The 15,585-nt window shown below is 36.3% G+C and overlaps 1 protein-coding gene across 1 annotated transcript in view; it reads right to left on the bottom strand.

Annotated features, from left to right (window-relative positions):
* LOC114354455 (uncharacterized) overlaps positions 1–15,585 on the bottom strand; it is a 103,782-nt gene that overhangs the window by 39,103 nt on the left and 49,094 nt on the right. The window contains exons 3-4 of the mRNA XM_028306845.1: positions 6,348–6,486; positions 1,001–1,134 (exon numbers count right to left, since the gene is read on the bottom strand). Coding sequence (XP_028162646.1) covers positions 1,001–1,134; positions 6,348–6,486 — 273 coding nt within the window. The remainder of the gene's footprint in view (positions 1–1,000; positions 1,135–6,347; positions 6,487–15,585) is intronic.

The raw sequence follows: 15,585 nt of genomic DNA, 5'->3' as shown, positions 1-15,585 counted from the left end.
TTGTGTTTCTTTGCGAGATCGAATCAGTAATGAGGAGATCCGTAAACGAACCAAAGTCGCTGACATAGCCCGACGTATTAGCAAGCTGAAGTGGCAATGGGCAGGGCACATAGTACGCAGAACTGACGGCCGATGGGGCAGAAAGGTTCTGGAATGGAGGCCGCGTACCGGAAAACGCAGCGTGGGACGTCCACCTACAAGGTGGACCGACGACATCGTAAAGGTAGCAGGGAAGCGCTGGACGCAGGCCGCTACCAATCGATCAACATGGAAAGCATTGGGGGAGGCCTATGTTCAGCAGTGGACGTCCTGTGGCTGAAATGATGATGATGATGATGATGAAAAGGAGCTTTGTGGTGTATAGATTATTAAGCTTCGTTTAATGATTGCATGTGGAGGTCAGCAGTGGATTGTTTTTTTTTCATAGCTTGTAAAATCATTGGCATTTTGTGGTTTGAGATTTATACGACTGCACTAATGCAATTATTAGACACGAATAATCGTTTTTTTACGATATGTATTTTTAGTAAATAGCAGCGTGTGGGTTTTTCACTTAAAATGATTTAGTGTAATCCTAGAACTATGTAGGAAAACCACATCGTGGTGTCAAAAGTAGGTAAGACAAAGATTTTCAGAGCTTTAAAACTATTTATAACTTTCAGGGATAGGGGTGGTCAATCTCTCTAGTTCAGCTTGTACAGTATTTTTAGGACAATCTAAATCTAGAAAGGTAGCTATCACCTAGTAAGTTGCTTTGTTTATGAATAATAAACTATTTTACCCACGCACGTGTAACTTTAGAAACCAAACAAACATAAAATAATGTTTGACGAATATGTTTTAGACAATATTACCTAACATTTGACCTATTTATATTTTATTGTATAAACTCAGTTCGTTCATATTACATAGAAAACTCCCAAACGGCAACTTACTAAAATACTTTACATGTTCACTCTTAAAACATTACGATCCTTTTTGCAGTCGGGTAAATACTTACCGGTTCACTGTTGATGAAGAAAGAGAGATTGGCGGCTGGCATGGAGTCCCTGCTGATACATTCCACCTTCAGCTTCATGCCTGGCTTGTACCGCCTCTTGAGCCCGTGCATCGATGGACCATTCTTTGGCAGATCTGGTGGAAAAGAAGAAAAATGAAATACTGTAAATGAAATTGCATTTTGCGTCAGTCCCTTTTATTTAAAAAAACGGTCCTTTTCTTGGATTGACTGAAAGAGATCGCTTCCCGACGGAAATACCGTCTAAATTATGCCGCTTTAAACTCAGTTTTGTATTGAGGATATTTTTGTTATCTTTATTTAATATGCAATAACATTTGGTTTTACTTTTGTGTAGGTATCTCATTTGTTTACTGAGGGAAAATACCACTAGTTTTCAACAAATGGTCGCATGTAAATTCACGGATTTAAGTTTATGTCAGACTGACCCTCACTCTAGTATCCCTGAGCTTAAGCTAGCTTTTTCGTGAGAGGGACGAAAGATGCTGATAGATCAAAAATATTTATTCGTAGAAGACGAGTTTTTTTATTAAAGTGCGTAGGCTCTTTCTGTTGCAAACCAAATTCCAATGATAGATTACTAATTTTAATATTCAATGAGTTTTACTGCTTAGACGATATTGGTAATGAAATATGTATGTTTTGGGTGAAACGACAAGTCATTGTATTAATAACGGCTGACTTGTAAGTGGGGCTTGTGGGTCATGAAGCAAAATAACCAAATGCTATTTACTAGTACAATATGTTGAACTACTGAACGTATCCAAAAATATTTTGAACGGTACTTAGTGTTTTTTTAAGGATTCATAGTAATAACCTAGTTAAGCTAGGCATATTTTACACATTAATTTATTTAACAATTAGGTGTTTTCATAAAAAGAAAATAAATTGACGTCCGCGTTATAACAATAAAAGCTTTTTTGTGAGCTTTTACCTACATTTGTAATTACCTCATACTTACACAAAAATTACACGCAAAATAGTGCTTTCTATTTTACTTATTCTTTGTGAAGCTAAGCAAATAAATACATAGAGCAACAAGAACTGTGAGCCTAGATCCCCAGAGAGCCATACACCACCAAGCGTCTCCAGACCGTTTGCGGTCCTCCGTCTAGAGGCGGAATGTTATCGCAGATATAAACTTGTTACTGCAGCGTACAATTCAAAATCGATTAAAACCGAATGCAGTGATAAAAACACTGCACTTTTTTATCTCAAGCTTACGCTCCGTTGACAACCACAGTAAAACGGTAAAACCACAGAATACATAATAGTAGCAACAGAAATTGCACTCCTTTGTGTAGGATCAGATGCCGACATTTTAACGGTAATAATAATAATGCAAAATATCCAACGCACATGGTGCATTCGAAATCGCACCTTACCACTACGCTCACAAGAGCGCTATTTTTTTGTGTTCAGAATTGATCTACCTCACAGCTCAAGCGTCAGGGTTGTATAAGCAAAGTAAAATAAATAAAAACTTAATTTTAAGAAGCATTTATTGTATTTACGATTGGTAAACTTTAATCTAGTGGTGTTTGTATAATCGTACCATCTCTAAAGTACCTATTAATAAACTTCAGTTTTACGATAATTCGAAATTGGACAAACAGTTTTAAAAGGTGTAGTGTCGGAAAATAGACACGGTAAAGTAAAAGTTAATGTTTTTATTAGGTAAAATATTTTTTTTGCTACAGTTTTTTGTCATAAGTATTTCAAAATTATTCAAAAAGTGTAGTTTTTTAAATTATTTAAATCACTACAGTTAATTAATATTTCTAAATATTACGATTTTCCATTAAAGAAGAATAACAGTGCTGTTGGAACAATAAACCTTGATTTAAACGATGATCGACCGAGCGTGTATAGAAATACGCGTGTGCTCACAGGCGCGTCACGGCGCGTGGCGGTCCTGACTGATTTGCAACTTGAAGTTGTCGCGCGCTGTAGGTAATTATCTCGGCCGGCATAGGCGAGTGACGGAGGCCTGGTAAAACTACTAATGGCGGACTAAACTATAAATTGCAGACGAATTTTTTCATATAAGTTCCTATTTATCGACGTACCCAACGTTTGAGTAATCGCATCTGAGCCACAAGTATTTTCTTCTGCAATTTGAGGTTAATGTGCCGGTTTTTGTTTTAGATTAACTAAGTGCTCGTTAAAGTTTCACCAGCTTCAACCAGGTAGGGTAGTGACTGTTTGGTTCCAAACCCACTACACAGGTAGGAATACGTGAGCNACGTGAACTTTTTTCGAAAACTCTTCCCTCCGCGTTTCTTTGTGTGTAGTTAAGCGACCGTGAAGCGATTTCGATGTCATTTTTTGCCACGTCTAGGGAATCAGGAGTTACAAGCCAGTAGCCATCGTGCCGGTTCATCGCATTTTCTCGTTTGCGATCGGGCCGCATTGGGTTCTAAAGACGACTTATGTATGTATAAAGTAGTGAACCCATCTAGAGGTTAACTACGCCACCGCGGTGGCCGACTATAGACTGCTGAGCAATTAGCCTACGGCGGGATTCTCTGTGCAAGCTCAATCAGGGGAAGATTTTGCGGGATCTATAAGGACGATTGTCCATTGTGCCTAAATTCGAGAATGTCGGTCCTATTGCACCCTATTGTTTGTTGGGATATCTATTGGAATTCTGATTTCGAAAGACATTCCCTCCAGGCCTCATGCAGTAGAGTATAAGAAAGAAGAGTACTATGATTGATTGCTCATACAACATTATACTACTCTTATTACTTTGAAGAGGCATTTGTAAAATTCGTTTTCATGTACTACTGCGTAATCGTTTTAAGGTCCTTCGGCAGGCTCACACCCCGGTAATGAGACATTATTACGAACGTACCTATTGATTAATTATTATGAATGTTATTACGGCTTTTGGATCATACCCCAAAAGGTCATTGACCGCTATATTCATAAATCGTTAATTTGAAAAGCATCGCCTGAGTTAAACCTGTGGTATTTTGGATGGTAAACACATTTTTGAAATGTTTGATCGAATAAATTATATTTGACTTGTAAAAAATATAAATTGCTTGTCCGACCGAAGTTCGGCTTAGGATCTGAGCCCGGGATCAAAGGTTAACAGCCGAATCGTGTATAACTCCGTTTATTAATGAACAAACGGCCCGACCCGGCTTTTGTGTGTGTGCTTAATTATATCACAAACCTTCGTCACAGATCAGTTTGAAAGTTGTATGAATACCCCTTTAGTAAATTTCAAGATAACGAGTATTACAGACAAAAGAAACAGAAAAATCTAACTGCCTAAGACTTCATTTATTGCAAGCAAGTGTAAGTATTATGCAGATTTGATCAAATCTAAAGTTTCATTATACAATTCTAAAAGTTTCCTACATCAGCATTCGCAGGCGCCACTCTTGTTATACAGGGTGGCCCAGAAAGAAATTCACTTTTGAAAATTAAAGGAAAAAAATGCTGTGTAATTTTGTAGAACTTTATTCATTACAATTCAAAGAAAATTAAATGAAATTTATTTTTAAATTTACCTATATTAAATAACATCATCCAGGAGATTTCCTTGACGCTTACAACATTCGATCAACATACATCAAAATCTTGAAATGCGTTCGTTAGAATTACCTCGAAACCTATTTTCCATTTTTTGCTGAATGTTCAGCTTCAGTTGCTGCATGGTTGTTGGATTATAAAAGTGTACTCTATTCTTAAGATAACACCACAAAAATAAGTTTTCTGGAGTGAGATCAGGGCTTCCTGGTGGCCAGGAGATGTCACCCCTGCCTAAAATTATTTTTTTGTGGGAACACGTCACTTACCATCTTAATGCTCTCATTTGAAGTGTGACACGTAGCCCAATCTTGATGAAACCAAGTGTTCCTGTCATAGCCTTGCGAATCTTGCCACTTTGAAATCAAAAAGCTTTTCAGCATGCCAGTATAGCGCTCTCAAAAATTAATCATCCTTTCGATGCAACAAACCAAATTAAGCAGGGGTGAAATCTCGTTGCCACTAAGAAGCCCTAATCTCATTCCAGCAGACTTCTTTTTGTGGGGTTACATTATGAGCAAATTATACTCTAAAAATCAAAAAACTATGCAGCATTCATCCATCCTGAATCCATTTCAAGGTAACTCTTACGAAAGTTTTCCACAATTTTTATGCATGTTGACTGAATGTTGTAAACGTCAAGGAAATCACATGTACGATGAAATTTAAAAAAGAAGGTGAATTTAAAAATAAATTGCATGAAATTTCCTTTAAATTACAATGGTTAAAGTTCTACAAAAATTTACAGTTTTCGTTTCCTTACATTTTCAAAAGTGAACTTTCTTCTGGGCCACCCTGTACCTATACCTACTAGATATTGTTATAGCGCACTGTTCAACTTAACACGCCTGACTTCACTCCGCCTTATCCCTATAGGATAAACTATAACAAAGCAATAAATTTCGCGTGTCTGTGTAGTTCGAACTTTAGCTATACATAGATGTGCAGTGACGCAGGAGAAAAGATGTCTTGTGAAAAATATTTTCTCCAGATTTTCGAGTACATTGACGTTTTATGGAGACTCCATTGGCTTTGAAGTAGCCCAATGAGTTCGTAAAATTTGATTATGTATTGATACTTTTACACTCTTTATATTATTATTGCGATATTTATGATGTTCCTTGGATAATAAATGCGCCTGTTTTTAATCCAGTTGCATTCGTCTTGGCAACGAGCCCTGGCGCAGTAGAGACAATGCTTTGTTCTTTATGTGCTTAATGCAGGCTTTATTTATGATGTCTTCACCATAAAAGGCATAAAATCATTCTAATACTTCTTCTTTAAATACGCCAAGAAAACTCATTCTATGTGGTCTTTTTGTATTGGACCATAAGAATGGACGTTATTCATTAGTATTAAATATACAACAAATAAATAAGACAAACTTTGCCCTGACCCTAACCTACTAAGGCTGACAAGGCAACATACACAATCATGACAACTGTTATTTTTCATTGATGGTGTAATTAGTGGTTGGTTATTATTCACGTAATTTCATTTATACAATTTACTGTCAACAAACAATGCTAAAAAGGATGATTGATATAATTTAATCGTGTAAAAGCTTCTGAACGATCTTACGTGGTAAAGTACCAGGACAAACCTGGATGCGGACAGTGCAGGACCGGTCGTTCTGGAAAGACTTGGTCTCTGTCCACAAATGGACGTACTTTGGTTGAAACGGGTTGAAACGAACGGATACAGTTTATCCACTTAAGTCGGGTAAAGCACGAAGTTGAGGCAAATAACCGATTATCCGGCGAGCAGACACAATGGCGACACTTACCGACGACGTACATGTGTGTGTGCACTTGTGCCGTGAGGAAGGAGGGCGCGTCGGCCGACACCTCGCAAGTATACTGGCCCTCCGCCACTTGAGGAGACGCTGGGATGATCGTCAGGCGTTCTCCATCTGTTTCTGTTATCTGGAATAAAATAAATACATCTTACTAATATCATAAATGCGAAAGTTTGTATAATTGTATGGATGTTCGGATGTTTGTTACTCTTTCACGCAAAAACTACTTTTTTGGATTTTGATGAAACTTTACAGTAATAATGTTTATAACCGAGAATAACATATAGGCTAAAATTCATGACGATCTGTGGCCCATGGACCTATCCATGCTGTGGCCAAATAAATTTCACACGGATGAGCCGCGGGCAAAAGCTAGTAAGTAATATGTTTGCAATGTCGTGACGTGTTTTGTGATGCGTGGGAGAAAAGATGAAAATATCACAATAATTTATGATTTACCTTAGGAAAATGAACAGTTTGAACTGCTATGGCCAGACGTATTGAAAAGCTGAATGGGGGTTGGAAATTTTATTTAAAGGTTAGACCAGACCAACGCGTGCACGATGACGATGGCGATGGCGACCAGACTGCGTGTATGAATTTGTAGCGATGAGTTCACATCAACGCGTCTTGTCATTGGTCGCGGCGATCTATGCAGCGTCTGCACGCAGCGATCAGCGATCATCGCGACATTTGTCACTGTGACGTTTCTGTTTTTTAAAATCGATGTAATAAATAGTAAGTAGGATCTGTTAAAAAGTTTTTACACAATTAAAAATGAATTATTAATCATAACATACCACTAGTCTAACCTACTTGAATAATNTGAGGAGATGCTGGGATGATCGTCAGGCGTTCTCCATCGGTTTCTGTTATCTGGAATAAAATAAATAAAACTGAATAATATTACAAATGCGAAACTTTGTATGGATGTTCGTATGTTTGTTACTCTTTCACGCAAAAACTACTGAACGGATTTTGATGAAACTCTACAGTATTATTGTTTATAACCCAGAATAACATATAGGCTAAAATTTATGACGATCTGTGACAAACTAAATTTCACGCGGGTGAAGCGGCGGCAAAAGCTAGTAAGTAATACTATGTCTGCAATGTCGTGACGTGTTTGTGATGCGTGGGAGAAAAAATGAATATGTCACTCCACTAGTAGTAGAGCAGAGCACAATAATTTATGATTTACCTAAGGAAAATGCACAGTTTGAGCTGCCATGGCCAGACGTATTGAGAAAGCTGAATAGGGGTTGGTTTTATTTAAGATCGTATTTAATGAATCATAGGTATTTTTACATAGCGCAATCAGACCCAATACAATGCAAAAATCTTGTATATGGGTGCTGATGTCGAATGAAAATACTTCAATATGTTTATTGTTTGAAAATAGACATATGTTAAACTCTACGTATTATTATTCAGTGCTTAAATAAACATACAAAATATTCAGATCATTAAAATCATTTATTCATTAAGAAATGTTTGTGTGGGTATCCATCCCGCTCTCAACTCTTCTGAGGTGTTAATCTGATACGCGAACCACCAAGTCATGTTTTAACCATTACAAAGTCTTTTCGTCCCGTATTCTCAAATAGAATTTTCCGAATCGCTATTATGTGGCAGTATTGTTGGGTATTTTAAGCTACGAGTAACTTCAATCGCCGTAAAAGGGTTTGTAACCTCTGCCTCCATCAAACGTCACCGTTTCAATGAAAATCACCTGACACAGAATTGAAAATGTGGGGGTAGATATTATATTATTATAGTCTATTGTTTTACTTTATCTTTGAACCAAAATAGCTTCAAATAGAAGAGGAAACATTTTATATTCGACCAAAAGTCTTCACGAACAATCGTTTAAAACGTCAGAAAAGGTTATGAAATCCAGATACTAACTTTTCCTTAACTACAAAAGTAGACACGTACACGAGTAGGTACTTATAAAGATTTTCTTTTTTCACACCACACACCACAAGAAATAAAGTGTTGGAAAAGCACAAATAACAAGAAAAATAATAATCTTAGGCTGGGTTGCACCATCTTACTTTAACTAAAAATCTGTCTCCATATAAAAAATACCAGTTATCGTTAAAGTTACGGTCAAAGTTAGGACCACCTACTGCACTTTGCACCAGCAACGAACCCTTAGAAATTCATGATACCAATTTAAAAAATATCAACAACCCGAAATCCCGACCCTGTTAATACAGTGTGAGTCACGTTAAAGTGTACATATGAAAATAGATGAAACTAGACCTATTTTTATCGACAAAAAAGAGGTCAAAAAATTTTTGAGATTTTTTTTAAATTTTTTATATATTTTTTTTTCTTCCAATTACTTATTGTAAAGAAAACGTAATAACTTTTAAACCAAGCGGTATATCCTGATAAAATAAAAACAGTAATAATTCTAAATAGCAGGCGATACTAAAAAAATACATAAAATACACAAAAAAGGCCAACAAATAATAAAAAATGGTACTTTTTNGAGAAAAAGTAATCGCAAGTGGCAATTTTCAAAAAAATAACAAAAACTTAAAAATCTTGAAAACGGTGAAATTTTTCTGGGGTCAAAATTGGACGTTAGGGAGACCATGGCGAGGCCTATCGATGGTTACAGGGTTATCCATTGTTTTTGGGACACCCTGTATAGCTTGGTTATGAGTAACCAATACCTACCTACTACCTCACCTACTACCTATACCGCATGTAATCATGTANGCCTCCATCAAACGTCACCGTTTCAATGAAAATCACCTGACACAGAATTGAAAATGTGGGGGTAGATATTATATTATAGTCTATTGTTTTACTTTATCTTTGAACCAAAATAGCTTCAAATAGAAGAGGAAACATTTTACATTCGACTAAAATTCTTTACGAACAATCGTTTAAAACGTCAGAAAAGGTTATGAAATCCAGATACTAACTTTTCCTTAACTACAAAAGTAGACACGTACATGAGTAGGTACTTATAAAGATTTTCTTTTTGGCACACCACACAACACAAGAAATAAAGTGTTGGAAAAGCACAAATAATAAGAAAAATATATATCTTAGGCTGGGTTGCACCATCTTACTTTAACTAAAAATCTGTCTCCATATAAAAAATACCAGTTATCGTTAAAGTTACGGTCAAAGTTAGGACCACCTACTGCACTTTGCACCAGCAACGAACCCTTAGAAATTCATGACACCAATTTAAAAAATATCAACACCCCGAAATCCCGACCCTGTTAATATACAGCATTAAGCTGTTCTTGATACAATACTCTAATACATATTTTTGAAAACAATATTCGGTACTCTAAAATGATATTGTTACGCGTATGCTGCCAAAAGCTACTAAATATATTGCATGCACAGTGCACACAATGTATCACGTTCCTATTACTGAAATGCTGAAAATGGTGTTGATACTTGCCGCCGAACAATTGATAGAGAGCGGATGAATTGCAAAGGTGCGTAAACTCGTTCCAAGTATGCAAATTGCATTTTGATTGATGATTGTGTGGGATTATCATATTCATTTGAAGCTGAGCCTGTAAAGTGTATGAGGTCGTACTGGGAATAAACCAATCAATAGTTAGTGCAGTCACTGATTCTGAAACAGTTTTAAAACTCGAAATAAAAATGGAGGCAAGTAGGACGCTTTCTAATGGTGTATTATTGCCTGTCTAACTAGTACCTCTTGCAACTGTTATGCAATATGGAAGTATGTTAAAAGGTTATCTATCACATAAAAAAATTATTTTATGTATTAAAATCAACTAACTGACTGAATTATAGTTGGTATCATAACTATTTATACCTATCTTGTTTTAATAGTTACATATTAATTTGTATTCACGTACGATGTACAATGTATTCTTACTTTGAAATTAATTTGCGAAGAGTGCTTCATGTTTATTAGCAAAATATTTTTTCAAGCAATAAACTTAATTGATGTGTACTGTAATGCAAAATAAAATCGAATCCATTCATGCACAAAGCAAAAGTTTTGCAAATATTAGCAATAACTTTAATTAATTAAATATGCCCACACCAAACTACAAACACGTTTAAATTAAAACGCTTTTATTTTATTAGCGTAAAAACGCATTCAAATAATATTTCCCCCAATCCATTAGTATCTGGGAAACAATTAAATTAGACTGCACGAATGTTCAAGTACCTCTTGTCTTCTAATAGAGTAGCTAGAAATACTTACCATAATTATGTTACCAGTATTAGGAATTGAATAATATTATAAAAATGATTTCCTTCTATACTATAAATACATCTTTTCAGCCAAATGACGTCTACTGCTGGACAAAGGCCTCCCCCAAGGTTTTCCACAATGAACGGTCCTGCGCTGCCCTACTATAAATACATAAAAATAAATAAATAAATAGGTACTATAAAATTCATAAATTGATCTTATACACTCCAGTTCATATTAAAACGATCCCTCAAAAACCTTTCATGGAATAACTGTATTAAACAGAATGAATGGGGTTTCACTCGTCACGCGCCGCTCCGTCGGCGTGTGAATAAATAACTGCCCGCGTCAGTACACGCTGCCTCAAGTTTATATGACAGATCTGCGTAAAGCCGCGGTCGGGCACACGCGGAGTTTGGCGGAGCTGAAATCATAGTTAGCTAACGATAAGCACTTTGGTGAAAAATCAGCACCAAAATAGCAAAACAATCGAGGGATTTTTACTGAGCTGAACACTTCGGCATCTGAAATAGATTGATATTATATGTGCTACAAAAATGTATCTAATGTGCTGGTAGCATCAACTTCTTCTCTTTCGCCCTTTACTATCAAAGATCGTGGCCTGTTGTCATGTGCGTCGAGGAGTACTCGGCTAGAGTCAACTCTGTTTACAACGTTAGACCGAGGGTTGGTCCCTATCCCTGGTATGTTTACTCTTGCGTTCCCCAATATAATCTGCCTCTCAAGCTATGTTTATATAATCTAATAGTGTGACCAAACAACCCCAGTGCTTTCTGCTGACGAAAGACGCTTCAAATTATCATTTCCGAATTTGAGTTAACCTACGCGCTGCACATCAAAAGGATTCACTTAACTCAAAATCACTCACCAAGAGAATCAAATTACGTAATGCGTTGACGCTTTCCCGGAGTCTATCACGATCCGCATTACGCTGCGGATCTACCACATTATTTTCTACTTAGGACCAATATTTATCTGAAGATAACTGAAAGACGTGAAAAACAACGTATTCATAAACGTTCTGCTGACACATCTCATAATTGATTTTGTCCGCACACCAAGCTCCGCGTGTAAACTAACGCGGACTAAATAAATAAAGTACACGCTGCGCCTCAAGTTTATGACAGCCCCCGTACTAGTCTTACAACTTCGGGATAAACATCACTCTCCTTACAGTTACATCTATTTCCAGCGATAACTTCTTAAAAGAACTACGCGAAGAGAACTTTTACAAATTTAAATGCAGTAATTTCTACTACGTTCTACAGATCTGAAGCTCTTTCAATTTATGTTACAATGCAACAAACCTTACGCTAAGATTTTGTAGTCAGTTACAAAAATAAATCAATTATAACTAATATTTGTTTTCATAGAAACATGTCAGGTTCCTACAGCTGAGGGGGTATACAATTCGATGCATTTTACCCCATAAAAAAGGTTTTTACCTGTGTTGTATTCACGGGAAAAACAAACGTTAAAACCTAACCCCTTATAATGTTGTTTGGTCACGTGTAGGGATAAACAACCGTTTAGACGACACGTAAACCAGGAAAAATGGTTCAATCAACAAACGATAAAATATTTATACAATTTTTATCGGCAACCATCTCAAAAAATAACAAATGAAAGTACCGACCCGCCTCCGTAAATTGTAACGCGTGTATCGGAAACGAAACCCCACAACATCGAAGTTTAAAAAGTTTTCAATGCAAATTCGTAGACACGTTTTAGCGGTGAGGTATTTTTAGATAATTTGTGCTGAAAAATCGTATCTGATCACAAAACAGAAATAGGTCTATGTTCTATGTATCTGATAGTATTTAATTACTTTGGGCCACTTTTTTTTATTACATCACAAAGCTATAACTAGGTACTAACAATAAAGCTAAAGAGTTTGTTTGGTTGAACGTATTTCACTGGTCCGATATGAAAAAACATTTTTGTATTGGTTAGCCTATTATAATTATCGAGGAAGGAGGAAGGCCATATTATGATATACTTATTATCATGCTATAGATAATAATAGGAGTAGTAGAACATTAATGAAAAATGATACGAAAACGAAGAAAAATATGCCGAAGTTTTGTACACAGCTATCTATTTATAAGAACTATGCTATTTATTAATAAAGTCTACCTCCTTGTTTTGGCCAAAATCCAACATGAATGTGTAGGCATGTTGACCTATTCAATCGGTGTTCATTTGCAAATGGGACGCACGAGCCGTGTGCATCGGCTGTAGGCACAAGCCAACTGTTAGGCGCTGCTATTTTCAAGCGCTGCGCTACTCAAAAGATTTTTTGGACGTGCCTTCTCTTGCGTAGATTTCGGTTGGTCACACAGAAATACTATTGCCCCGGGCAACGTGTCTATTTTCAGGTTAAAACAAGCCTTTTCTATTTAGCAACAGTGCAGCATTGTTTCAGCAGAATTATCACAATCTCTCACCCTCAAAGATTTAAAGATTACACTCAACTCTATCTTTTTGTTATCTAATTAATGGGTTTGTAATTGATTCCTTCAAAAACACGAATTAATTAACAACTCATAACAAAAGACTATTGAATATGAAAGCTTCTTAACAAGTTAATTTAACAACGAACCAAACGGGGATTCAAGGTTAAACCGTTAATTAATAGTAAATATTTGAAGATGATAATAAACAAAATTAAATTACGCCAAATATTCATAAACTATTTTTTATTACGGATTAGTCTAATACAGGCGTCTCCGGCGGACCATAAATAGTCTGACAGATTTTTTTTGTCATGCGTTTGTCCCTTTTCAGACTATCCTAAAGTTGAGTTGTTCCATTCCGTTCGGTTTCCGTTGTTATTGTAAGGTAACAGACAGATAGAGATACTTTCGCATTTATGAAATATTAGTATGGATTTGTAAATACGGTCAGGATTGCGGGTGAATAATTTGTCACCGCTTTGGTGGCGTGCGGTTTTGTGGGGCGACTAAATGACTCCGGACTTCAGTGATAGCGTCAATTTGTATGCTAAGTATTATGTTAGAGCCTATACAAATGCTTCTTAGTACGTAAAAAAACTTTAAAACTATTCATCATCATCATCTTCATTTCAGCTAGAGGACGTCCACTGCTGAATATTCATTAGTTACTTCTGTTAAAAATGCAAGCGAATGTTCAGCTTACCAAATTGTCACTTTGATTCGTATCGAATCGGCCGAATTGTGATTTCAGTGCTGTTGTTTGTTGTCCAAGTTTCGGACACTGAATTGATGGACCAAACTTAAAATTCAACTATAACTGTTGGTAGGCGATTGCTCTTCTCAGCGCTCTTTAATTTTGAGCCGCAAAGGATAATCTAGTGGAACACAAGCCGGCTTCCTGCCTGAGATAAATACTGTTTTCCCTATTCTTCCCTAATCCCTTACCCACCTAACTTTCTCCTGCTTGTTTTTATCTGTACGATATTCTTGTCGCGGCTTCGGCAAACAGGAAAATATTTGTTGTCGTGTGCGCTACGACTTTTGTCTATATTTATTTTCTATATAAGACATTGTCATATTAAGAATGAATAAAACATTAGAATTTAGTTTATCCCCGGGTCTACCAGATGGCGGTAATGGTGACTCAATTTATGAAGATTCCGGTTTGTAACGTTTTATTATTTTGAATAACGGGTGTTGCTCTGGGATGGGCTTATGTGGCGGTCGGCATAAGGCCCAATTTAATTTGGTTGATAAAAGGTATATGTATTGTGCCTGGAATACGGTTCCAATAGTAGAACATATTGTATCATATTCACAACTATACAAGTATGTAGTTATGTATAATGCTTCAGTTTGTAAAGAATGCCTTAATATCTCCAAAAGCATAAAATGGTCGTCTAACAATGTATTCCTGTAGCTATACCGGGAAAGGTAACCTTCCCTTCTATTTTGCCTCATTGCAGAAAACCCTGTTTAATAAGCAGAAGGTATAGATATCGCTCCAATTATTCAGCATTTATTTTGTCCTCGAGCCTTTCATTTCCATCGAATTATTACTGGGAGAGATAACGGATGTGTTGGGTCAGTTGGTTTTGCGGGTCACCGATTGTGCAAACATTTTAGAAACATAATAGCGTTCTCGGTTAAGACGATAACTTAATAACGTCAGGACTGCTCACTTGGGATGTTTTTGGTTTTATGCAGGGGGGACTCTCGGACAAATTAAAATGAGATTGGTGGATTTGCTACTAGACAGACAGTTGCTGTTTTATTACAATGACAAGAGGGTATTGTATATTACGTAATAAACAGAAGTGAACAAATATGGTTCAGTATCTTCTCGTACTTCTTCACGGCACCAGCCAATAAGTTGTTCCAAAGTGGTGTTAGGGTCAGATATTAACCTCTAGTTATAAAAGACGTTTGTATGTGCCTTTAAAAGACAATAAAGAAATTTAATTTATGATGTTATTCTACAGGCTATTCTGCGAACTATGTGAAACTAATAAAGATTGAAACATCCCTCGAGGAGAATTCTCGTAAATTTGTTTGTTGCGACGTCAGCGACGAGCCATTTACAGTGCGACCTATAAAATAAAAGGCAGCAGATACGCGTCGGTTCGCAACCAGTCATCCGTTTACACAAATAATGTCGGATACTTCGGTATTTCTCTGTACTCTACGTAAAAAATTAATCGGTCTCGCTGTTGATACTTATCATGAACATGAATTATGACCCATGAGCCACGCAATGGGATATTTTTATCCTGAAATAAAATCGCGGTCCCAAGAGCCTACTAATTTTCGAGATATGTTCGTAAAAATGGTGGATGCTTAACTACATTGTATTATAATCGAAAAACGTTTAGGCTATATTCTACTGAAATTAGGAGTTTAGAATAGTATTAGGTACATACATACGCTCAATTATTGTCACCTATAGTAATAATAATGATCGAGATAATCTAATCTCGTTATTAATTAGAATGTTACATTATTACTAAGGTACTTTTATTTTGAGTCAATGATATTA

Source organism: Ostrinia furnacalis, unplaced genomic scaffold (genome assembly GCF_004193835.3).
Source record: "Ostrinia furnacalis isolate ACB-3 unplaced genomic scaffold, ASM419383v2 OfSCF2049, whole genome shotgun sequence".
In the NCBI taxonomy this organism is placed as follows: Eukaryota; Metazoa; Arthropoda; class Insecta; order Lepidoptera; family Crambidae; genus Ostrinia; species Ostrinia furnacalis.
The sequence above is the reverse complement of the archived record's forward strand: the minus strand, read 5'-3'. Positions and strand labels throughout refer to the sequence as shown.